The 27,259-nt window shown below is 42.2% G+C and overlaps 1 protein-coding gene across 1 annotated transcript in view; it reads left to right on the forward strand.

Moving 5' to 3' along the window:
- Positions 1 to 477: 477 nt before the first annotated feature.
- The window catches only part of stxbp4 (syntaxin binding protein 4), a 104,618-nt gene continuing 77,836 nt past the window's right edge, over positions 478 to 27,259 (forward strand). The window contains exons 1-6 of the mRNA XM_041859135.2: positions 478 to 683; positions 7,292 to 7,365; positions 7,731 to 7,826; positions 8,055 to 8,124; positions 8,533 to 8,607; positions 19,440 to 19,531. Coding sequence (XP_041715069.1) covers positions 628 to 683; positions 7,292 to 7,365; positions 7,731 to 7,826; positions 8,055 to 8,124; positions 8,533 to 8,607; positions 19,440 to 19,531 — 463 coding nt within the window. The 5' untranslated portion in view covers positions 478 to 627. The remainder of the gene's footprint in view (positions 684 to 7,291; positions 7,366 to 7,730; positions 7,827 to 8,054; positions 8,125 to 8,532; positions 8,608 to 19,439; positions 19,532 to 27,259) is intronic.

Below are 27,259 nucleotides of genomic sequence, written 5' to 3' on the forward strand. Positions count from 1 at the left end.
TCCGTTCCGGACATTATTATGAGCCGTTCTCCCCTCAGCAGCCTCCACTGGGGTTAAGGGCTAGAGTAAGGGTTAGGGTTAGTAGATAGGTAGTTGAAATGTCACTGATAGTCTGTAGAGCATCTACACATTGACTATCCAAATAAAGTGTTACCCCATCTTTCTCTTCCTGATAGGTCAAAGTGCACAACCATGCACCTATTTGTTTTTCTGTTCTCCCTCCTTTCAGTCCCTCTGTCTCTCCTTGATTGCTGATTGGAAAGAGGTACATCGTCAGTTTGAGTGTGTGGGTGTATTTGTTGGATTGTGTGGTGTGTGTGTCTCCCTGACGCCCGGGTGACAGTGGAAAGAGAGGTGAGGGGCAGGCAGTGCGTGATGGACGCGTATCAGGAGGGATTAGTGGTAAAGATAGGCAGGCGTGTTCTCTTTTCTAGGTGGATTTCAATCTCTCTCTTCCTCTGTTTTAAACTGCTAGTGCCTCATCTCTCTCCAAACAACTGAATGCTGTCATCTCCCATTGGCTGTCATCTCCCATGTAATATTTGTGTGTGTGGGGGTGTGTGTTTATCTCCCTGTGTGTGTGTGTGTGTGTGTGTGAGAAAGTGATTCAGTCTCTCTTTCTGTGCGATGCCACTGCTGCCTAAGGAGGCAGAACGATTCGATGGGCTATCTCTACTATACTGGTATGTCCCTCTTTCAAATTGTTTCCCTCTGTTGTTTAATCACTCTCTTCACTCTTTTAATCTAGTTTCTCTTCTCTTTTTTAAGTCGATTTTTTGTAATTGAAGGGTGAAAATATGTACAGTAATTTACTTTTTCGTTGCATGTAAAATTCTACTTCCTTTCACCTCTGTTGTGCCTTACAGTAGTAGGAGGAGGTGTGTGTGTGTGTTGCTCGCAGACTTGTGCAGGGTAAGCAACAAGAGAGCCTTCATGTGTATGTTTTACTTGACTGTCCTTTGCAGTGCTGTAATAAGCGAGTTTAGCTGCAGTACATGTGTAAAGAGAGTTGGAGACGGAAGCGTATCCTATAGACCGGTCCTGTATTACTGTATTACTGTATTACTGTATTACTGTCACAGCAGGAGAAAGAAGGGAAGACAGGTTAGCCTGTATTAAGTGATCAGTTAAATGTTTGTTCTAACTGTTCCGTCACTACTCCGCCAGTAACTCACTACATTCTTAAAAATTAAGGTGCAAGTTGGAACCAAATAAGGTTATTGAGAGCAATGCCATAGGGGAACTATATTAGGATCTCTGAAGAACCATACAAAAATCCAGAGCCATACAAAAATCCTCCAGGACTAGAATTGAATAACCCTGCTGTAGGGTTTTAAGCTTATTTGCATGTTTCCCAGGGTGCCTTTTGGAGTGAATTTAGAGTTACCAGTACCACCCATGACTGTGTTTGCTAGTGACAGAGACATGGTTGTTGCATTTTTTCATTTTGAGTTATTTTGCCTTCATCAAGTGAGATCCTAAGTGAACATTGTAATTAAAATTAAATTATTTAAGAAAATACAATACATATATAAGGCCTTCTTTTGAGAGTTTTACCCTAATACAGTGGCCTGAAACTCATACACTGTAAAACGATAAAATAAATCCAGTTGTTTTTACGGTAACGTACCTGAATTACTGTAAAAAAATAAAAAATAAAAAAAGTATAGGATGTTACCTTAAATTCCGAATAAACTTTTGGTTTAACAGTACATTACTGTAATTTTTTTTTTACAGTAACTTACAGGTAACTGACTGCCAGTAAATTACCGTAAAAACAATAGGATTGGCCAATTTGCTGTGTGCTAGGAAAGAGACATCTGCAGGCTTCAATACATACAATAACCTTTTAGAATTCTGAAGAACCGTAGATGCTACTCAAGAACCCCTCAGTTAACTCAAATGGTATTTATCAGGTAAGAGTTCTCCAAAGAACCTTAAGAAATGAGGAAGAACCAGTTAAGAACCTTTTTTTTGTGTGTGTACAATGACTCACTCACTACAATGTCTATTGTAGTTTTGATTAATTGTAAAGGGTTCTACAGTGTGTATGGGACACTGTAGGCTATGCATTTTTTTTTTATGGGTGAATGCATTATAGTCCTTTTGTAGGCTACAGGAACAACAGCTGTTTATATATCTTGCTATGAGCCTTTGGAGTCTGTCTTGGCCATTTGTCTATTGGTCAGTGTAATCTCCTGAACTAAATTTAGAAATGTGGGCTTTTGTTGTTAAGGGGGGCAGGGGAAGAGCAGAGGACGGAGGAGAGAAGAGGACACGATGGGAGGGGTTTGGGGGGGGGGGGGACACAGAAATGACAGTAGAGGAAAGGATGGAAGGGTAGAAGGACCGGAGAGGAGATAAAGAGGCAGGACGGTAGACAGTAGAGGAAAGGAAATGAGGTGGTAATGATGAAATGAGAGGAGAGGAGAGGAGACAATAGGAAGGGAAAGAGTTGGCAGAGAGGAAACTCAGGAAACCAGGTCAGCTCTTCCTAAATCTGGACTGTCAACCTCTTGCTGAACCCTTTTCCTCTGCTACTTACAGGGTCATGATCAGGGCAGACACAGGCTATAGAAAATACCTCTTCCCTCTATTCCTTCATGAACGGAAACCAGCGGCGGCCTGCATATTATGGTGTTAGGGACGGCGTCCCACTTGTGATTGGTCAAAAATAATAATATGATAGGTAAAATAAAAAAAGTAACTATTTTTATTTAACAAAAAATATGTATTATATAATTCTTGGATAATGTTTTAAATGCTCATGAAAGTGCAGTAAATGTGTACATTTTCCTGTTTGAAAAATATATTGTTCAAAACGATCTGTTCAGTTACTTAATACTTTGCCCCTCAGTGACTGTCAGCAGCAGCTCCGCCTCTGTGGGCGCATAGGCCATGTGAACATTGCTTGGATTGTTTTGCCAGCTGTTTTCTATGAGGGCAAACTGCACCATAAATTATAACAGCACAAAGTAAATGGACCTCCCTGAGGCGCTCAAATGTGAGTGTCTACCTTTGATAAGCAGCTAGCTAGCTAGCTGGTAGCTTGCTAGATGGTTAGCTCCCATGCCAATTTCAACTCTTTTCTAAACGAATATCTGACTAACTCGGAAATATGAAGTTATTTCAGAATTAAAGTTACCTGGCTAGAGGATCATGCTTTGTGACAATATGTTAGCTAGCTATCCCCAGTTATATAATGTGTTTTCACTTATTGCATCTGAATGCTTGTTGCACTCTTCCCGGTTTCCATTAGTTACCACAGCCATATCGTAAAAATTCATGAAAACAAAAATGAGCTTTTTGGTCTTCATTTAAGGCTAGGGTTAGGCATAAGGCTAGCAGTGTGGTTAATGTTGTTAGGGTTTATGACTTTGTAGCTGTGGTAACTAGTGATAACCATTCTCCCTGGTGCACTCGTTTGTTCATGAGCTGGCTGCTCGTTCTAGCACAATCTAATCTGTTCAAAACAGTGGCCATTCGGTTTTTGACATTGTTAAGTTGCGTCAATTCAAGTCTGGTATTGGAACAAAAAGAGGTCAATACACGTCTTCTAAAATAGACTAGTATTTTAATTAATGCAAAACACTTCAATGGTAAATATGATGTTCGTATATACGGGTCCACTGAAACACCACGCAGGGCAGTCAGAGAACTGAGCCATTGTTATAAGTTCTTCTTTAAATACTCTGACAGAGATAGTTCCTGCTCCAAGCAGGCCTATCAGAGTAGAGACTGAGCGTGGTTTTAGACTTACTCAGCCTATCGTTGGCGCTTCACTGTTGCCAGGCATTAGTTGTTATCTCCACAACTTGTCTCGAGTCAGCAACCTCAGACATCTTTGTAGCAGAACACATGTCCTTGAGCGGTTTAACAAAGAGGGTGTGTGTCTGTGTGAATCACAAGTCTGTCTCAGCCTACCCCCATAACGGTTCCTCACATTAATCACAGCTTGTTATGTTACATTACATTATATTCATTTAGCAGACGCTCTTATCCAGAGCGACTTACAGGAGCAATTAGGGTTAAGTGCTCAAGGGCACATCGACAGATTTTTCACCTAGTCAGCTCGGGGATTAGAACCAGCGACCTTTCGGTTACTGGCACAACGCTCTTAACCACTAAGCTACCTGCCGCCCCAAACAATCTATATCAGTACAGCACAAACCTATTATGTTTAATCATTAATGTATTCTTTCTAAGCTAGGCATCACATCTAGTTATAAGAAAATAGATCCCAACAACATGCAAAAGTGAAATAGGTGTAGTTATGCTGTTGTTCAAATGCACAAATCGCTTTATATCTTCTCAAAGAAACTACCGGTAGTTCGAAAACTTGGCATCATATTTCTGTCATACTGCTTTGTTGATCCAGGCTCTGTTGTAGCCGGCCGCGACCGGGAGAACCATGGGGCGGCGCACAATTGGCCCAGCGTTGTCCAGGGTAGGGGAGGGAATGGCCGGCAGGGATGTAACTCAGTTGGTAGAGCATGGCGTTTGCAACGCCAGGGTTGTGAGTTCGATTCCCACGGGGGGCCAGTATGGAAAAATATAAATAAAATAAAAATGCTAAATGACTAAAATGTAAATGTTGACAACTCCAACCACCTCGTGCCCCGGGTATTCAGCCAATCAGAGGCAGCCGCTGACGGACACTCAGAAAACCAGGTCAGCTATTCCTAAATCTGGAATGTCAACCTCTTGCTGAACCCGTTTTCTACTTACAGGGTCATGAGGAAGGCAGACACGAACATGCCGACACGCCGTCAACTTCTGAGTACTTAAATATAATTTCCCCGTTGACATCAATTAAGGATTTATGCACATGCTTTAGTTACGCAGGGAACTATTGTACAATAATTTCTCAACTCTAAATCGGTCCATAAGCTGACAAGGTGTTGGATGATGAAAGCTATCCTGGTAGGTCTGCTATGACAAGGCATTTATTATGTAGCAGTTTGTAACAGGCTAACGTGATGCTCCATTAGCCTCACAGGATAGGTACTGTTTGGCGGAGCACAGAGAATTTTCGACCAACCTTAACTTGGTGATACTTCCTCAATTCACGACTTGCAAGACAACCTATGTCTTCTAAACGACCATGTGTAGTTGCAGGGGGTTCGTTTGAATTTAGAAAATGCTCCATTATTAAATTAAATAAATGTTTTGTTTAATTAAGTAATCCAACAATGTGTACGACGCCATCTGGTCTATTTAAAATCTTCTCTCGTTGATTGAGACATCATCATGACATGCAGCACTTTGGGTTTGACACCCACCGGTCTCAATCAATGAGAGAAGATTTCAAATAGTCAAGATGGCGTCGTACAAATTGTTGGATTAATTGATGGAGCAAAAAATAGATTTCATTTAATAACGGAGCATTTTCTAAATTCAAACGAAACCCCCTGCAACTAGACATGGACTTTCAGAAGACATTGATTGTCTTCCAAGTCGGTAATTGAGGAAGTATTGACAAGTTAAGGTTGGTCGAAAATTCTCTGTGCTCCGCCAAACAGTACCTATCGGACAACTGGAACAGAGTAATGGTCTGTCTGGGTGATGTTTTTTTGGTAGGCATTTATCACAGTGATGCTGGAAGACCAGGTCATGTTTTGATTAGTCAGCACATGTAGTAGATTTACAAGAGATATTTGATGAACACAACAACTATAGGTTCGTGGACTGGAGCTTGATTCTGGTACAGTACCCGTGGTGGAAAAAGGTGGTTTCTTTTAATGACAATGTCATCCAAGTAAAGCAAAAAAGAGTGAAAAGTCTGGCCGCCAAATACACAGAACAGGTGTTGGGTACGTTGCACAAGCTGAAGGGCATTATAGTATATTAAACGCAGAGGTTGAGCAGCTGTTGGAAAAAGAATGCCCCAATAATGATCCTCCAATAGGAAGTCTTTATGAAAGCTTTCAAGTCAAGACAATAGTTGGAACCGCAGTACACAGAGAACATAAACCACATACAGCCACAACTGTCTGGACCACAGCTGTACTGTTGTATTGACTGTAAAATATAATGAACGCTCCCTCAGTTTATTGTGGCAGAGCATTTATCAGTGTTTGGGTATCTAATAATTATTGTATGTGCAGCACTTGCAAGTTATTGGATGTGCGTACACTACATTTGAAATTATTGTATTGACTGCAGTCATCCAATGCCCTAGTTTGAGCCCAAAGCCTTGTCCTCTGTTTCATCCTGTGCACGTCTGTCTGTCCAGAGGATTACCTCCCTGTCCTGGCCTCCCAGGTCTGCAGATTGGCAGCAGTATTTTCCAATACCTAATGCACCTGTTTAGACTGTAATTACTTTTTCATAATTGAATAGATCTAGAAGCTCTTTGCTGCTGTAAACCATTTACTCCCATCGGTGACACAGCTTGCAGTGACACACACACACACACACACACAATTAGGGCCAAGAGTTTTTCCTGATCACATGATGTGGCCTGGAAAACCTTTTGACCTTCCTCATATGTAGGAGCGGCAGGTAGCTTAGTGGGTAAGAGCGTTGTGCCAGTAACCGTAAAGGTCGCTGGGTCTAATCCCTGAGCCGACTAGGTGAAAAATCTGTCAATGTGCCCTTAAGCAAGGCACTTAACCCTAATTGCTCCTGTAAGTCGCTCTGGATAAGAGTGTCTCCTAAAATGTAAATGTACGCATCCAGCATAAAGGCAAATCTTATTTTCAGATTGGGTTTGGTTGTTACTGTCATACGGTGCATTTTAATGCCGAGAATGGCTCAGAGGGAGATTGGTCTGGACAGCCTGAGCTGATGTGATGCTGCCAGTCAAAGTCCCTGTGAAGAGATGAGATGGTGTGTTTTAGTTTTTCCCCTAATGCTGAAACCCTGTCAGTCTGGCGGCTGCTTCTGACCCCACATACACTCCCAACGCACCCACACACACACACACACACATGCGCCTCACACACTCTCACCTCAAACTCTCCACACACGCTCACTTGTGGCTGCTCCTGACACATCTCATCCCAGCTCGTCTGCAAAGCCAGTCCACAGCTGGCTATGGAACATATTGGTGTGGCTCTGGGAACCTATTCTAACGAAATCCTTTGGACAATGATTCAGTTACATCTTGAGACCGGAGATGAAAGCTCATCCGACGAACCCTGTGACTGTGAGAGGTGTCCACCCTTTCTCTCTATCCGTCACAAGCCTTCTCTTTCCGTCCACGAGGAAGGGGTTTAAATGTAATATTTATTTGTTAAATGTGTAAACGTTGGGGTGACATGACAGAGAAGGTTTTTGTGTGTTCCAGGACTATCATGGGGCCTCATGGCATCAACCGGGCCATCGAGAGACTGGAGTTCTGCGACTGCAAGAAAGGACTGGGTCAGTATACAACTTGACCTCTATTATGTGATGTGCATTATAAATGGATGTAGCTATAGTCTATATATGTTTTATACAGCTATAACTGGGGCCCAGAGGTTTCCCTGGTCAGGTTATATAGTCAGGGAAAAACTCCTGGCCCTAGTAACGAATGGTTATTATAGCAAGTCGAAGGGCGACATTTCCCTCCGCAAAAACAGCTGCGCAGTGAGCTAACACACCGCAACATTCTAAATAGCGGCAGCTCTGATACTGTACCTCGCAATTGCCCTAAATGTACTATCTGTTTAATAGAATGCCCCTATAACGTTTATCCACTGGTGGTTCATATAAGGTGTTACTTCTGTCTCTTGTTCCTCATCCAGGGGTGAAGATCATAGGTGGCTACAGAGATCAGACACGTGAGGAGTTTGGCATCTTCATCAAGCGGGTGTTACCGGGAGGGCTGGCTGCTCAGGATGGTACATTACTTTCTGATTGTTGTTTTGTTTTGGCTCATATACTATGTTGATAAATAACCTCTATTACTGATGATGATGATGGCAAAATGCTCTCTCTCTCTCTCTCTCTCTCTCTCTCTCTCTCTCTCTCTCTCTCTCTCTCTCTCTCTCTCTCTCTCTCTCTCTGTCTCGTGCTCTCTCTCTCTCTCTCTCTCTCTCTCTCTCTCTCTCTCTGTGTGTGTGTTCCAGGGCGGCTTAGAACGGGCGACCTCGTTTTGGAAGTCAATAATATGAGTTTAGGAGGAGTAACCAACGAAAGGTAGGTCAGTAGTGCACAGTGGTAGACTCGGCCATAATTAGGTAATTTGAGTTTAGCCGTTCGTTAGTCGTTCGTTAGCCATTAGGTCTTCTGAACCTAAGGTGTGAATGACGCTACGCAAAGTATGTTACATTGGCGTTTGTCTTTCAAACATGTTTTCAACTCAGGAGTAATACTTGAATGCCACACATTGAATTAAAAAACAGTTTTCTACATAGAGTCGATGATGACTGAAGGTGTTATGTCAGTTCCATCACCATGTGTGTGTCCCAAATGGCACCCTATCCCCTATGGGCCCTGGTCAAAAGTAGTGCACTATAAACGGAATAGGGTGCCATTTGGGATGCATAATTTCCTGTACCCGGGTGTTGTGTTAAAACTGCTCTCCTCTCTCCTGTGTTCCTATAGGGCGGTGGATATCCTCCGGTCAGCGTCAGCCTCCAATCACATGTCTCTGATGGTTGCCAGGGACGATGAAAGCAGGTAGCCAAGCCTGACTTAATGTAAAGGGAAATTCCACCACTTTTCAACCTCATCTCCAGCACAATACCAGTGTCTACGTATGTGATAACAGCGCATTTCTATGTTTTGTAGAATATACAAATATAAAGTAAAAAAATGTATACCCAATGATGACATTTTAAAAACAGTGATTTTCAAACACTATGAGATTCGCGGTGATGTGGGGAGAAAGAAAATACACTTCCTCTGGCTAGAAACTCATTGCAGGTTTTGAAAATCACTGTTTTTCTTACTTTTAAGTTTTAATCCTAACCTCTGGTGTCATTGAGAAGCATTTTTTAGGACCTTATCTTTTTAACCACAGATAATTGAAAATAGGCTGTTTTCACATATGTATGATGCTGGAGATAATGGCTATGAGGTTGAAAAGTGGCAGAATTGCCCTTAACATATGTGTGTGTGTGTGTGAATATATATTTATTTATTTATTTTATTTTTTATTTTATTTTTTCTCATCAGAAGGGTTGCCATTTTTAGGGTTGTTTGATTTGGTATATGTTTATTATATATATATATTTTTTACAAATCGATACTTGGAGTCAAATATTGCGATATGTAATTGTATGGATTTTTTCCCCCATTAGCCTACGTAAGTTTGTGTGTAGCCTACGTACGGTAGTGTGTAGCCTACGTACGGTAGTGTGCAGCCTACGTACGGTAGTGTGCAGCCTACGTACGGTAGTGTGCAGCCTACGTACGGTAGTGTGCAGCCTACGTACGGTAGTGTGTAGCCTACGTACGGTAGTGTGTAGCCTACGTATGGTAGTGTGCACTACGTCAGAGCACTACATCATGGCTGTCACTGAACAAGGGTTAATACTGTTAGGAGATGAGGGGTGATAAACCCTTTTGATTTTGATTTTAAAATCGGGTTAATACAGTAAGGACCTTAAGGGACTTTGGTTGTGTTTGCTCAGAAACAGACGCGGTGTCCAAAATGGACCCTATTCTAATAATGTAATATAATAATATAATGTATCATGCATATAATATGTTAGGAATATTCTATTCCTAACTGGAGGCCTGGTCAAAAGTTGTGCACTACATAGGGAATAGGGTGACAGAAACAGAGAGCCTTAGGGAAGAGTGTTTCGAAAAGAGTGTTTAAGGCCTGGATGTATCAAATGTGCAGATTCAGAAAACTGCTTATGAGAGGACAGATAAAACTCATTCATAGCTGTGAGGGTGTTTGCTTCTGACCTCAGTCAGGAAATACATATGAAGTAACACAACCCCAGTTGACCCCTTTGTGTGGATGGGGGTTTTTGTTTATCTATTGCATTCAACACGGGGCGGCAGGTAGCTTAGTGGTTAAGAGCGTTGTGCCAGTAACCGAAAGGTCGCTGGTTCTAATCCCCGAGCCGACTAGGTGAAAAATCTGTCGATGTGCCCTTGAGCAAGGCACTTAACCCTAATTGCTCATGTAAGTTGCTCTGGATAAGAGCGTCTGCTAAATGACTAAAAATGTAAAAAAAAAAATGTAAAACAAATTTTTCAGCATACTTCAAAGTATACACTGAGTGTAAAAACATTAGGAATAACTGCTCTTTCCATGACAGACTGACCAGGTGAATCCAAAATGAAAGCTATGATCCCTTATTGATGTTCAATTCACTTTAATCAGTGTAGATGTAGGGGAGGAGACAAGTTAAAGAAGGACTTTTAATCCTTGAGACAATTAAGACATGGATTGTGGATGTGTGCCATTCAGAGGGTGAATGGGCAAGACAAAAGATTGAAGTGCCTTTGAACAAAGTATGGTAGTAGGTGCCAGGCATACCGGTTTGAGTGTGTCAAGAACTGCAACGCTGCTGGGTTTTTCATGTTCAACAGTTTCCTGTGTGTATCAAGAATGGTCCACCACCCAAAGGACATCCAGCCAACTTGACACAACTGTGGGAAGCATTGGAGTCAACGCTCTTAACGCCAGCATTCCCTGTGGAACGCTTTCAACACCTTGTAGTCCATGCCCTGACGAATTGAGGCTGTTCTGAGGGCAAAGGGGGTGCAACTCAATATTAGGAAGGTGTTCCTAATGTTTTGTACACTCAGTTTATTATATAAGAATGATGCCGTTACCAACCTATGCCAAAGAGATCTATAGAATCACCTAAAGTTAATCAATCATGGGTGCCAAGTAATAAGCTAGTCCTAAATATATCAAAACTAAAAGCATTGTATTTGGGACAAATCATTCACTAAACCCTAAACCTCAACTAAATGTTGTAATGAATAATGTGGAAATTGAGCAATTTGAGGAGACTAAACTGCTTGGCGTAACCCTAGATTGTAAACTGCCATGGTCAAAACATATTGATGCAACGGTAGCTAAGATGGGGAGAGGTTTGTCCGTAATAAAGCGCAGCTCTGCTTTCTTGACATCACAATCAGCTAAAGAAGTCCTACAGGCCCTAGTTTTATCACACCTGGGCGGCAGGTGGTTAAGAGCGTTGTGCCAGTAACCGAAAGGTTCTAATCCCCGAGCCGACTAGGTGAAAAATCTGTCGATGTGCCCTTGAGCAAGGCACTTAACCCTACTTGCTCTGGATAAGAGCGTCTGCTAAATGACTAAAATGTAAAATGTAAATGTACTGCCCAGTTATATGGTCTGATGCTAATTTTATCACACCTGGACTACTGCCCAGTTATATGGTCTGATGCTAGTTTTATCACACCTGGACTACTGCCCAGTCATATGGTCTGATGCTAGTTTTATCACAGCTGGACTACTGCCCAGTTATATGGTCTGATGCTAGTTTTATCACACCTGGACTACTGCCCAGTTACAGTGAGGGAAAAAAGTATTTAATCCCCTGCTGATTTTGTACGTTTGCCCACTGACAAAGACATGATCAGTCTATAATTTTAATGGTAGGTTTATTTGAACAGTGAGAGACAGAATAACAACAAAAAAATCCAGAAAAACAAATGTCAAAAATGTTATCAATTGATTTGCATTTTAATGAGGGAAATAAGTATTTGACCCCTCTGCAAAACATGACTTAGTACTTGGTGGCAAAACCCTTGTTGGCAATCACAGAGGTCAGACGTTTCTTGTAGTTGGCCACCAGGTTTGCACACATCTCAGGAGGGATTTTGTCCCACTCCTCATTGCAGATCTTCTCCAAGTCATTAAGATTTCGAGCCTGACGTTTGGCAACTCGAACCTTCAGCTCCCTCCACAGATTTTCTATGGGATTAAGGTCTGGAGACTGGCTAGGCCACTCCAGGACATTAATGTGCTTCTTCTTGAGCCACTCCTTTGTTGCCTTGGCTGTGTGTTTTGGGTCATTGTCATGCTGGAATACCCATCCACAACCCATTTTCAATGCCCTGGCTGAGGGAAGGAGGTTCTCACCCAAGATTTGACGGTACATGGCCCTGTCCATCGCCCCTTTGATGCGGTGAAGTTGTCTTTTACAGTTGGCCCTGAACAGAGCAGCCAGGCTAGCCCTTAAATGTACACAGAGAGTTAACATCAATGACATTCATGTCAATCTCTACTGACTCAAAGTAGAGGAGAGATTGACTGCATCACTACTTGTCTTTAAACCTGTGAATTCAGACAAATAAAAGGGGTAATGGGTCGGCACTCAAAAAGATGTTGCATAAAGCTTACTTCGTTTTTTAAAGGTTTTGTTATTCTTTTCACTACATCAGGGATAGCTTACACAGACATTTCGGCTTTACAGGCTTCTTCAGTGTGTAGGTACAGATCTTTTTAATTCAAAACAGCATTTGTAGGGAACACAGGTGAGCAACCGATGCTTCTAATCAGGGTTGCCACTCATCTGCCAATCAGGGATGGCTTCATTTAAACACTGGGTACATTTAAACACTGCCCAAACATCCTCTGGGACTCTAGTCCTCCTAACTGCTGAGGAAAGTTGTCTGTCCTGTGTCCTCTCTCTCTCCTGTCACATCTCACCTCGTCTTGTACATGGGACCTGACATAAAGTGACTTGGCACTCTGCTTGCCCCTGTGCTTTTCAAGGTTTGTCAGCCACGTCACACACTACGACCCAACGGATGGACAGCCAGACAGATACACGCTGACATATTAGGGACAGGACAGAAGACTGTCTGTCCGTCTGTCTGTTATCTGCTGTTTGCATTAGTTGTGTTTCAGAATGTTTTGTGCCCAATAGAAATTAATGGTATATAATGTATTATGTCATTTTGGAGTCCTTTTTATTCGGAATAAGAATATAATATGTTTCTAAACACTTCTACATTAATGTGGATGCTACCATGATTATGGATAATCCTGAATGAATCGTGAATAATGATGGGTGAGAAAGTTACAAACGCACAATATCATACCCCCAAGAAATGCTAACCTCTCACCATTACAATAACAAGGGAAGGTAGCATTTTTGGGGGGATATAATATTTGTGCGTCTAACTTTCTCACTCATCATTCATCACGATTTGTTTAGGATTATGCGTCAACATGGTAGCATCCACATTAATGTAGAAGTGTTTAGAAACATATTCTATTCTTATTTACAATAAAAGTGACTCCAATTTGACACTACATTATTTACCATTCACTTCTATTGGGCCCAAAAGTTTGGACACACCTACTCATTCAAGGGTTTTTCTTTATTTTTACAATTTTTTACATTGTAGAATAATAGTGAAGACATCACAACTATGAAATAACACATATGGAATCATGTAGTAACCAAAAAAGTGTTAAACAAATCAAAATATATTTTATATTTGAGATTCTTCAAATAGCCACCCTTTGCCTTTATGACAGCTTTGCACACTCTTGGCATTCTCTCAACCAGCTTCACCTGGAATGCTTCTCCAACAGTCTTGAAGGAGTTCCCACATACAGTGGGGGAAAAAAGTATTTGATCCCCTGCTGATTTTGTACGTTTGCCCACTGACAAAGACATGATCAGTCTATAATTTTAATGGTAGGTTTATTTGAACAGTGAGAGACAGAATAACAACAACAAAATCCAGAAAAACAAATGTCAAAAATGTTATCAATTGATTTGCATTTTAATGAGGGAAATAAGTATTTGACCCCTCTGCAAAACATGACTTAGTACTTGATGGCAAAACCCTTGTTGGCAATCACAGAGGTCAGACGTTTCTTGTAGTTGGCCACCAGATTTGCACACATCTCAGGAGGGATTTTGTTCCACTTCTCTTTGCAGATCTTCTCCAAGTCATTAAGGTTTCGAGGCTGACGTTTGGCAACTCGAACCTTCAGCTCCCTCCACAGATTTTCTATGGGATTAAGGTCTGGAGACTGGCTAGGCCACTCCAGGACCTTAATGTGCTTCTTCTTGAGCCACTCCTTTGTGGCCTTGGCCGTGTGTTTTGGGTCATTGTCATGCTGGAATACCCATCTACGACCCATTTTCAATGCCCTGGCTGAGGGAAGGAGGTTCTCACCCAAGATTTGACGGTACATGGCCCCGTCCATCGTCCCTTTGATGCGATGAAGTTGTCCTGTCCCCTTAGCAGAAAAACACCCCCAAAGCATAATGTTTCCACCTCCATGTTTGACGGTGGGGATGGTGTTCTTGGGGTCATAGGCAGCATTCCTCCTCCTCCAAACACGGCGAGTTGAATTGATGCCAAAGAGCTCGATTTTGGTCTCATCTGACCACAACACTTTTACCCAGTTCTCCTCTGAATCATTCAGATGTTCATTGGCAAACTTCAGACGGCCCTGTATATGTGCTTTCTTGAGCAGATGGACCTTGCGGGCACTGCAGGATTTCAGTCCTTCACAGCGTAGTGTGTTACCAATTGTTTTCTTGGTGACTATGGTCCCAGCTGCCTTGAGATCATTGACAAGATCCTCCCGTGTAGTTCTGGGCTGATTCATCACCGTTCTCATGATCATTGCAACTCCACGAGGTGAGATCTTGCATGGAGCCCCAGGTCGAGGGAGATTGACAGTTATTTTGTTTCTTACATTTGTGGATAATCGCACCAACTGTTGTCACCTTCTCACCAAGCTGCTTGGCGATGGTCTTGTAGCCCATTCCAGCCTTGTGTAGGTCTGCAATCTTGTCCCTGACATCCCTGGAGAGCTCTTTGGTCTTGGCCATGGTGGAGAGTTTGGAATCTGATTGATTGATTGCTTCTAAATTAATAATATAAATTGGGCATTTAGCAGACGCTTTTATCCAGAGCGACTTACAGGAGCAATTAGGGTTAAGTGCCTTGCTCAAGGGCACATCGACAGATTTTTCACCTAGTCGGCTTGGGGATTAGAACCAGCGACCTTTTGGTTACTGGTACAACGCTCTTAACCACTAAGCTACCTGTGGACAGGTGTCTTTTATACAGGTAACAAGCTGAGATTAGGAGCACTCCCTTTAAGAGTGTGCTCCTAATCTCAGCTCGTTACCTGTATAAAAGACACCTGGGACCCAGAAATCTTTCTGATTGAGAGGGGGTCAAATACTTATTTCCCTCATTAAAATGCAAATAAATGTATAACATTTTTGACATGCATTTTTCTGGATTTTTTTGTTGTTATTCTGTCTCTCACTGTTCAAATAAACCTACCATTAAAATGATAGACTGATCATTTCTTTGTCAGTGGGCAAACGTACAAAATCAGCAGGGGATCAAATAATTTTTCCCCTCACTGTATGCTGAGCACTTGTTGGCTGCTTTTCCTTCACTCTGCCGTCCGACTCATCCCAAACCATCTCAATTGGGTTGAGGTCGGGTGATTGTGGAGGCCAGGTCATCTGATGCAGCACTCCATCACTCTCCTTCTTGGTGAAATAGCCCTTACACAGCCTGGAGGTGTGTTGGGTCATTGTCCTGTTGAAAACCAAATTATAGTCTCACTAAGCCCAAACCAGATGGGATGGCGTATCACTGCAGAATGCTGTGTTATTCATGCTGGTTAAGTGTTCCTTGAATACTAAATTATTCACAGACCTTTTCTCCAGCAAAGCACCCCCACACCGTAACACCTCCTCTTCCATGCTTTACGGTGGGAACTACACGTGCGGAGATCATCCGTTCACCCAAACCACATCTCACAAAGACACGGCGGTTTGAACCAAAAATTTCCAATTTGGACTCCAGACCAAAGGACACATTTCCACCGGTCTAATGTCAATTGCTTGTGTTTCTTGGCCCAAGCAGGTCTCTTCTTCTTATTGGTGTCCTTTAGTAGTGGTTTCTTAGCAGCAATTCGACCATGAAGGCCTGATTCACACAGTCCCCTCTGAACAGTTGATGTTGAGATGTGTCTGTTACTTGACCTGTGAAGCATTTATTTAGGCTGCAATTTCGGAGGCTGGTAACTAGTGAACTTATCCTCTGGGTCTTCCATTCCTGTGGCAGTCCTCATGAGAGCCAGTTTCATCATAGCGCTTGATGGTTTTTGTGACTGCACTTGAAACTTTCAAAGTTCATGAAATGTTCAGTATTGACTGACCTTCATGTCTTAAAGTCATGATGGACAGTCGTATCTCTTTGCTTATTTGAGCTGTTCTTGCCGTAATATGGAGTTAGTCTTTTACCAAATAGGGCTATCTTCTGTATACCCCCCTCCCTTGTCACAACACAACTGACTGGCTCAAACGCATTAAGAAGGAAATACATTCCATAAATTAACTTTTAAGAAGGCACACCTGTTAATTGAAATGCATTCCAGGTGACTCCCTCATGAAGCTGGTTGAGAGAATGCCAAGAGTGTGCAAAGCTGTCATCAAGGCAAAGGGTGTCTATTTGAATAATATATATTTTGATTTGTTTAACACTTTTTTGGTTACTACATGATTCCATATGTGTTATTTCATAGTTTTGATGTCTTCACTATTATTCTACAATGTAAAAAATAGTAAAAATAAAGAAAAACCCTTGAATGAGTAGATGTGTCCAAACTTTTGACTGGTAGTGTACATACATACATACATACATACAGTTGAAGTCGGAAGTTTACTTATACTTAGGTTGGAGTCATTAAAACTTGTTTTTCAACCACACATTTCTTGTTAACAAACTATAGTTTGGGCAAGTCGGTTAGGACATCTACTTTGTGCATGACACAAGTAATTTTCCCAACAATTGTTTACAGACAAATTATTTCACTTATATTTCACTGTATAACAATTCTAGTTGGTCAGACGTTTACATACACTAAGTTGACTATGCCTTTAAACAGCTTGGAAAATTCCAGAAAATGATGTCATGGCTTTAGAAGCTTCTGATAGGCTAATTTACATCATTTGAGTCAATTGGAGGTGTACCTGTGGATGTATTTCAAGGCCTACCATCAAACTCAGTGCCTCTTTGTTTGACATCATGGGAAAATCAAAATAAATCAGCCAAGACCTCAGACATTTCTTTTGTAGACCTCCACAAGTCTGGTTCATCATTGGGAGCAATTTCCAAACGCCTGCAGGTACCACGTTCATCTGTACAATCAATAGTACGCAAGTATAAACACCATGGGACCATGCAGCCATCATACCGCTCAGGAAGGAGACGCGTTCTGTCTCCTAGAGATGAACATACTTTGGTGCGAAAAGTGCAAATCAATCCCAGAACAACAGGAAAATGACCTTGTGAAGATGCTGGAGGAAACAGGTACAAAGTATCTATATCCACAGTAAAACAAGTCCTATATCGACATAACCTGAAAGGCCGCTCAGCAAGGAATTAGCCACTGCTCCAAAACCGCTATAAAAATGCTAGACTTTGGTTTGCAACTGCACTTTTTTGAGAAATGTCCTCTGGTCTGATGAAACAAAAATAGAACTGTTTGGCCATAATGACCATCGTTATTTTTGGAGGAAGCCTAACAACACCATCCCAACCGTGAAGGACAGGGGTGGCAGCATCATGCTGTGGGGGTGCTTTGCTGCAGATGGGACTGGTGCACTTCACAAAATAGATGGCATCATAAGGAAGGAAAATTGTGGATATATTGAAGCAACATCTCAAGACATCAGTCAGGAAGTTAAAGTTTGGTCGCAAAGCGGTCTTCCAAATGGACAATGACCCCAAACATACTTCCAAAGTTGTGGCAAAAAGTCTTTAGGACAACTAAGTCAAGGTATTGGAGTGGCCATCACAAAGCCCTGACCTCAATCCTATAGAAAATCTGTAGGCAGAACTGAAAAAGCGTGTGCGAGCAAGGAGGCCTACAAACCTGACTCAGTTACACTAGCTCTGTCAGGAGGAATGGGCCAAAATTCACCCAACGTATTGTGGGAAGCTTGTGGAAGGCTACCCGAAACGTTTGACCCAAGTTAAACAATTTAAAGGCAATGCTACCAAATACTAATTGAGTGTATGTAAACTTCTGACCCACTGGGAATGTGATGAAAGAAATTAAAGCTGAAATAAAACCTTCTCTCTACTATTATTCTGACATTTCACAATAAAATAAAGTGGTGATCCTAACTGACCTAAGACTGGGAATTTCTACTAGGATCAAATGTCAGGAATTGTGAAAAACTGAGTTTAAATGTATTTACTAAGGTGTATGTAAACTTCCGACCTCAACTGTACATACATACACACTGTATATATTCACATACATAACACATACAGATAATTAAACACAGAAAAATGAAACAGAAGAATTTGAACCCAGACTGGCACAAAGAGAATATTCATGTGGGGGACAAGCCTATACACAATCTATATACACACATAACATTTACCACATAGAAGCTAAATATCTTTACAATTTAATTATAAGTGGCCCTTTTTCTTTTATTCCAGGCTTTATCTAAATATTGCGTAAACGGAAATACACAATGGACAAAAAAAACATTTCAGTTTCTCCTCATCGCTCAGCCACATAATGCCAGGGTATATCTGGTGTGCTTTCTGCAATAAGAGCAAGCGTATATCGTGGTAGAAAGGGAAATAGAGGATAAAATGAGTTTCATTCTCTATTTCTTCCAGGTCACAATAGTTACATAGTCTTTCCTCTTCCATTTCACCACAATACCGACCTGTTTCAATACACAGAGGCAATATCCCTGATCTTACCTGTGCACATGGCGATCTCTCGCGTTTAGGTAGGTTATACATAATATATCTGTCACACACGAATTCGCCCTTAATCAAACAAAAGGTTCTCAATTTGGGTTTATGATTAATCTCCTCCCCATTTTTTTTCATATTGCATCAACAGTTGTTTTTACTATTTCGTACAGATGTTCACAGTCAGACTGTTGAAGAAGGTCAGACATTTCAGTTGCCCAGGCTCCCCCTATGGATAGATCCCATTGAAAAACGTTACTAGCTATTCTGGCAGTTGGCATATCCAACATTCTATTCCAAAGTCTCACCATACACGCCTTCCATCTCACCTCACAGGGTTTCCAGCCCATCTCCCCAGTTATTGCAAGTATAGGTGCAAACTTGTGGACACCTAAAAAGTAACGTGCTGCTCTGTTATGGACATGTTCATTTTTTAGATACCTCTTAGCACCCCACACTCCTGCTATAAATGGCAGACTGAATCCCAGACCAGACAGTTGGGGTCAAGAGGTCAATCCTTCTTTCCAAGACATACTTAGGACTCTTTACCTGAACACATAACACAGTAGACTCTTTACCTCGAGATTAAACCGGATTAGCATCCTGATCTGATCTAGCTCAGATAATCCTAATCTCAACCACTAACAAAGAAGCCACGTTTAATGGTTCTGCTCCTGTCAGATGTCACTAGGAATCAATGTGTGTCTGTGACCATGGGAGGGAGACAGAGCTCTACTGTTTCTCTGGGGAAGTTGACTGTGTGTGTGTGTGTGTCTGTGTGTCTGTCTGTCTTCCAGGCGGGAGTTCATAGAGTTGATGAATAAGTATGGCTCCCACAGCAGTTTTAAAGGAAGCTCAGGGAGGGTCTCCCCTACACAGCTCTCTACAGGTGAGTTTCTGTACCTAGGACCTCTGCGTCCCAAATGGCATCCTGTTCCCTGTATAAATAATAATAATAATAATAATAATAATAATAATAATAATATGCCATTTAGCAGACGCTTTTATCCAAAGTGACTTACAGTCATGCGTGCATAAATTTTTTGTGTATGGGTGGTCCCGGGGATCGAACCCACTACCTTGGCGTTACAAGCGCCGTGCTCTACCAGCTGAGCTACAGAGGACATTTACATTTACATTTTAGTCATTTAGCAGACGCTCTTATCCAGAGCGACTTACAGTTAGTGAATACATTTTTTTTTTATACTGGCCCCCCATGGGAAACGAACCCACAACAGGACCACCTGTATAGTGCACCACTTTTGACCAGGGCTGTCCCACTGTACCTAGGACCTGGTTATCCCCCCTTCCCCTCCTCAACTTCATGTAGCTAACGCTATAGTCTATTAACCACTACCTTCCTACTTTCCCTTTCACACTCCTTCTAATTCTCATCAGTATTCCCTTTCACACTCCTTCTAATTCTCATCAGTATTCCCTTTCACACTCCTTCTAATTCTCATCAGTATTCCCTTTCACACTCCTTCTAATTCTCATCCATATTTCCTTTCACACCTTCTAATTCTCATCAGTATTCCCTTTCACACTCCTTCTAATTATCATCCATATTTCCTTTCACACCTTCTAATTCTCATCCATATTCTCTTTCACACTCCTTCTAATTCTCATCCATATTTCCTTTCACACCTTCTAATTCTCATCAGTATTCCCTTTCACACTCCTTCTAATTCTCATCCATATTTCCTTTCACACCTTCTAATTCTCATCAGTATTCCCTTTCACACTCCTTCTAATTCTCATCAGTATTCCTTTCACACCTTCTAATTCTCATCCGTATTCCCTTTCACACCTTCTAATTCTCATCAGTATTCCCTTTCACACTCCTTCTAATTCTCATCCATATTTCCTTTCACACCTTCTAATTCTCATCCATATTTCCTTTCACACCTTCTAATTCTCATCCGTATTCCCTTTCACACCTTCTAATTCTCATCAGTATTCCCTTTCACACCTTCTAATTCTCATCAGTATTCCCTTTCACACTCCTTCTAATTCTCATCCATATTTCCTTTCACACCTTCTAATTCTCATCCATATTTCCTTTCACACCTTCTAATTCTCATCCGTATTCCCTTTCACACCTTCTAATTCTCATCCGTATTCCCTTTCACACTCCTTCTAATTCTCATCAGTATTCCCTTTCACACTCCTTCTAATTCTCATAAGTATTCCCATTCACACTCCTTCTAATTCTCATCCGTATTCCCTTTCACACTCCTTCTAATTCTCATCCATATTTCCTTTCACACCTTCTAATTCTCATCAGTATTCCCTTTCACACCCCTTCTAATTCTCATCCATATTTCCTTTCACACCTTCTAATTCTCATCAGTATTCCCTTTCACACTCCTTCTAATTCTCATCCATATTTCCTTTCACACCTTCTAATTCTCATCCATATTCTCTTTCACACTCCTTCTAATTCTCATCCATATTTCCTTTCACACCTTCTAATTCTCATCAGTATTCCCTTTCACACTCCTTCTAATTCTCATCCGTATTCCCTTTCACACTCCTTCTAATTCTCATCCATATTTCCTTTCACACTCCTTCTAATTCTCATCAGTATTCCCTTTCACACTCCTTCTAATTCTCATCAGTATTCCCTTTCACACTCCTTCTAATTATCATCCGTATTCCCTTTCACACTCCTTCTAATTCTCATCCATATTTCCTTTCACACCTTCTAATTCTCATCATTATTCCCTTTCACACTCCTTCTAATTCTCATCCATATTCCCTTTCACACCTTCTAATTCTCATCCGTATTCCCTTTCACACTCCTTCTAATTCTCATCCATATTTCCTTTCACTCCTTCTAATTCTCATCCATATTTCCTTTCACACCTTCTAATTCTCATCCGTATTCCCTTTCACACCTTCTAATTCTCATCCGTATTCCCTTTCACACTCCTTCTAATTCTCATCAGTATTCCCTTTCACACTCCTTCTAATTCTCATAAGTATTCCCATTCACACTCCTTCTAATTCTCATCCGTATTCCCTTTCACACTCCTTCTAATTCTCATCCATATTTCCTTTCACACCTTCTAATTCTCATCAGTATTCCCTTTCACACCCCTTCTAATTCTCATCCATATTTCCTTTCACACCTTCTAATTCTCATCAGTATTCCCTTTCACACTCCTTCTAATTCTCATCCATATTTCCTTTCACACCTTCTAATTCTCATCCATATTCTCTTTCACACTCCTTCTAATTCTCATCCATATTTCCTTTCACACCTTCTAATTCTCATCAGTATTCCCTTTCACACTCCTTCTAATTCTCATCCGTATTCCCTTTCACACTCCTTCTAATTCTCATCCATATTTCCTTTCACACTCCTTCTAATTCTCATCAGTATTCCCTTTCACACTCCTTCTAATTATCATCCGTATTCCCTTTCACACTCCTTCTAATTCTCATCCATATTTCCTTTCACACCTTCTAATTCTCATCATTATTCCCTTTCACACTCCTTCTAATTCTCATCCATATTCCCTTTCACACCTTCTAATTCTCATCCGTATTCCCTTTCACACTCCTTCTAATTCTCATCAGTATTCCCTTTCACACTCCTTCTAATTCTCATCCATATTTCCTTTCACACCTTCTAATTCTCATCCGTATTCCCTTTCACACTCCTTCTAATTCTCATCCGTATTCCCTTTCACACTCCTAATTCTCATCCATATTCACCATGTGTTTCACCTCCAGCTGAGTGCTAGCCCACCTTCTCTCACCATCCACCTCCCTCTTGTAACATCCTGTCACCGCCACTCAAATCCAACATGCCATTATTTCAAATAAATGAGCTCTGAATCCTAGCTTAAGATATGCATATATAATAGACTTGACGTCAATGAAAATATGGGGAACAATGTGGCTAAAGTGTGTGTGTAGGTTTTTCTCTATGTTAATAGAAAGAGGTATTTCTAAACATCGTAATGATACTCCCAGCTGAGAGCTTCATTAATAACTCCTATATTTATGTCTGTAATCAATACGAAGTAACAAACCCTTTGTTTGTCTGTCTCTCTATCCCTCTCGCTCCCTCCCCCCTTTCTCTCTGCCCCCCATCTCGCTCTAAATCTCATCTCTCTGCCCCTCTCTCTCGGCCCCCTCTCTCTCTCTCCCATCTCACTCTCTATCTCTCTCTCTCTCTCTCTCTGCCCCCCTCTCTCTCTGCCCCCCCTCTCGCTCTCTGCCCCCCCTCTCTCTCTCTCCGCCCTCCATCTCTCTCTCTCTCTCTCTCTCTCTCTCTCTCTCTCTCTCTCTCTCTCTCTCTCTCTCTCTCTCTCTCTCTCCCTCTCTATCGCTCCCTCTCTCTCTCTGCCCTCCCCCTCTCTCTCCATCTCTCTCTCTCTGCCCCCCCGCTCTCTCTGCCCCCCCTCTCTCTGCCCTCCCATCTCTCTCTGCCCTCCATCTCTCTCTCTCTCTCCTCTCTCTCTCTCTCTCTCTCTCTCTCTCTCTCTCTCTCTCTCTCTCTCTCTCTCTCTCTCTCTCTCTCTCTCTCTCTCTCTCTCTCTGCCCTCCCTCTCTATCTCTGCCCCCCTTTCTCTCTGCCCTCCCCCTCTCTCTCTCTCCCTCTCTATCGCTCCCTCTCTCTCTCTGCCCTCCCTCTCTCTCTGCCCCCTTTCTCTCTGACCTCCCCCTCTCTCTCCATCTCTCTCTCTCTCTGCCCCCCTCTCGCTCTCTGCCCCCCCTCTCTGCCCTCCATCTCTCTCTCTCCGCCCTCCATCTCTCTCTCTCTCCCTCTCTATCGCTCCCTCTGTCTGCCATCCCTCTCTCTCTCTGCCCCCCTTTCTCTCTGCCCTCCCCCTCTCTCTCTCTCATTTCGCTCTCTCTCTCTGCCCCCTCCTTCTCTCTCGCTCTCTCCATCGCTCTCTCTCAAATTCAGGCTGCTTTATTGGCATGAAAAACATTGTGTCAATATTGCCAAAGCAACAATGTATACAATATACATTGTGATAAAATAATGAATAATAATAATATAAAATGGTAGTAAATAATAATAATAAAATGGTAACAGTCAATAGTAGAAATAGAATAGGGACAACAAAAGTCTAAACAATGAACATGCTACTATTATTACTACCAAAACGAATGCTACCACCACTATTATTAACACTTATACTACAACTATCCCTACTGCTACCATCACCACTAGTAGCATTTCTACCTCTAATATCTCTACCTACTAACTAACTGTCATCCTCACCATTACATCAGTACTACAACTACCATAATCATTACTACTACTACCACCATCACTACCATCATTAAACTACTACCGTTAAAGGTACCTCCCGTGTGACGCAGCGGTCTAGAGGCGTCACTACAGATCAGGGTTCGATCCCGGGCTGTGTCACAGCCGGCCGCGACCGGCAGACCCATGAGGCGGCGCACAATTGGCACAAGCGTCGTCCGGGTTAGGGGAGGGTTTGGCCGGCTGGAATGTCCTTGTCCCATCGCGCTCTAGCGACTCCTTGTGGCGGGCCGGGCGCATGCACGCTGACTTCAGTCGCCAGCTGTACAGTGTTTCCTCTGACACATTGGTGCGTCTGGCTACCGGGTTAAGCGGGCAGTGTGTCAAGAAGCAGTGCGGCTTGGCAGGGTCGTATTCGGAGGACTCATTGCTCTCGACTTTCGCCTCACCCGAGTCCGTACGGGATTTGCAGCGATGGGACAAGACTGTAACTACCAATTTGGATATAAAATAAACTACCGTTACCATCACCCCTACTACCCATACCACTATTATTTGGAATAATAATCACAATATTACTAATAATACTACTACTAATAATAGTAAATAAGTTACTGCTTACTATGCATATGGTATTATTCAGTGTCCCTCAGGCTATGGCCAGCAAATACATACAGTGCATTCGGAAAGTATTCAGACCCTTTACTCAGTACTTTGTTGAAGCACCTTTGGCAGCGATTACAGCCTCGAGTCTTCTTAGGTATGACGCTACAAGCTTGGCACACCTGTATTTGGGGAGTTTCTCCCATTCTTCTCTGCAGATCCTCTCAAGCTCTGTCAGGTTGGATGGGGAGCGTCGCTGCACAGCTATTTTCAGGTCTCTCCAGAGATGTTCGATCCGGTTCTAGTCCATGCTCTGGCTGGGCCACTCAAGGACATTCAGAGACTTGTCCCGAAGCCACTCCTGCGTTGTCTTGGCTGTGTGCTTAGGGTCGTTGTCCTGTTGGAAGGTGAACCTTCGCCCCAGTCTGAGGTCCTGAGCGCTCTGGAGCAGGTTTTCATCAAGGATTTATCTGTACTTTACTCCGTTCATCTTTCCCTCAATCCTGACTAGTCTCCCAGTCCCTGCCGCTGAAAAACATCCCCACAGCATGATGCTGCCACCACCATGCTTCACCGTAGAGATGGTGCCAGGTTTCCTCCAGACGTGACACTTGGCATTCAGGAGTTCAATCTTGGTTTCATCAGACCAGAGAATCTTGTTTCTCATGGTCTGAGAGTCCTTTAGGTGCCTTTTGACAAACTCCAAGCGGGCTGTCATGTGCCTTTTACTGAGGAGTTTTGGTACCCTCCCCCAGATCTGTGCCTCGACACAATCCGGTCTCGGAGCTCTATGGACAATTCCTTCAACCTCATGGCTTGGTTTTTGCTCTGACACACGCTGTCAACTGTGGGTCCTTATATAGACAGGTGTGTGCCTTTCCAAATCATGTCCAATCAATTGAATTTACCACAGGTGGACTACAAGTTGTAGAAACATCTCAAGGATGATCAATGGAAACAGGATGCACCAGCCCTCAATTTCGAGTCTCATAGCAAAAGGTCTGAATACCATTGTAAATGTGATATTTCCTGTTTTTTTTTTTTATACATTTGCAAAAATTACAAAAAAAGTTTTTTGCTTTGTCATTATGGGGTATTGTGTGTAGATTGATGATGAAAAAAACCAATTTAATCAATTTTAGAATAAGGCTGTAATGTAACAAAAGGTGGAAAAAGTCAAGGGGTCTGAATACTTTCCGAATGCACTGTGTTGTCTGCAAGAGGAGCCGTCGCTCCTTCGCCCATTAGTATTTTTTGTTTTTCCTCTGGGTTTAATAAGATCAAATTTGGAATAAATGTAGTAATTTCTGCAAATAATTAATCTCCTGGTGAGGAATATTTCTCACAGTAAAGGAGAAAGTGCATCACTGTCTCTACCTCCCCTGTCGTGCAGTGACCACGTAGTCGCTCCTCTTTGGGTAGCCATGTATTTGCCGGTTTCTATTGCCATTTGGTGGTCACTCAGCCTGTACTTGGTAAGGATCTGTCTCTGCTTCATATCTCTGACAGAGAGATAATCAGCTAATTAATATTCTCTGTTTAGGGCCAGAAATATGAGTCATTTGATTGGTTTATTTGACTTGTTTCTTTTGAAGCAGTGCTGGTGTCCGCTTGGTTGGTTAGGTCCAACACCAGCTGACTGAGAGGGCTCATTTCTGGGCTCAGCTCTTGGGTTTGAAGTGCTTTAAAATGGAGACTTGAATTCGGACTTGAATTTAGGTGTAGCCAAACATTTTATGATCTTTATTGTATTTTCATTACCACTGGAAAGTGGCCTAATTCTGCCCTACATGCATTAGTTGGTGTATTTCTTTGGACTTGTATAATTTTACGACATAATTCTGCATGTAGGGCTTCAATCAATCAATCAATCAATCAATCAATCAAATGTATTTATAAATCCCTTTTTACATCAGCAGAAAGTGCTATACAGATGTCACAAAGTGCTATACAGAAACCCAGCCTAAAACCCCAAACCGCAAGCAATGCAGATGTAGAAGCACGGTGGATAGGAAAAACTCCATAGAAAGGCAGAAACCTAGGAAGAAACCTAGAGAGGAACCAGGCTCTGAGGGGTGGCCAGTCCCCTTCTGGCTGTGCCGGGTGGAGATTATAACAGTACATGGCCATTAAGGCCAGATTTTTCTCCAAGATGTTCAAACCTTCATAGATGACCAGCAGGGTCAAATAATAATCACAGTGGTTGTAGAGGTTGCAACAGGTCAGTACATCAGGAGTAAATGTCACTTGGCTTTTCATAGCCAGGCATTTAGAGGTTGAAACAGCAGGTCCGGTGAACAGGTCAGGGTTCCATAAACACATGCAGAAGAGTTGAAACTGGAGCAGCAGCACGACCAGGTGGACTGGGGACAGCCAGGAGTCATCAGGCCAGGTAGTCCTGAGGCATGGTCCTAGGGCTCGGGTCCTCCGGGAGGGGAGGGAGAGAGAGAGAGAATTAGAGGGAGCATACTTAAATTCACACAGGACACCAGATAAGACAGGAGAATAACACCAGATATTAAAGACTGACCCTAGCCCCCCGGCACATAAACTATTGCAGCATACAGTGGGGAAAAAAAGTATTTAGTCAGCCACCAATTGTGCAAGTTCTCCCACTTAAAAAGATGAGAGAGGCCTGTAATTTTCATCATAGGTACACATCAACTATGACAGACAAATTGAGGAAAAAAATTCCAGAAATCACATTGTAGGATTTTTTATGAATTTAAATTATGGTGGAAAATAAGTATTTGGTCACCTACAAACAAGCAAGATTTCTGG

The sequence above is a fragment of the Coregonus clupeaformis genome, chromosome 31 (assembly GCF_020615455.1).
Source record: "Coregonus clupeaformis isolate EN_2021a chromosome 31, ASM2061545v1, whole genome shotgun sequence".
NCBI classification, from domain to species: Eukaryota; Metazoa; Chordata; class Actinopteri; order Salmoniformes; family Salmonidae; genus Coregonus; species Coregonus clupeaformis.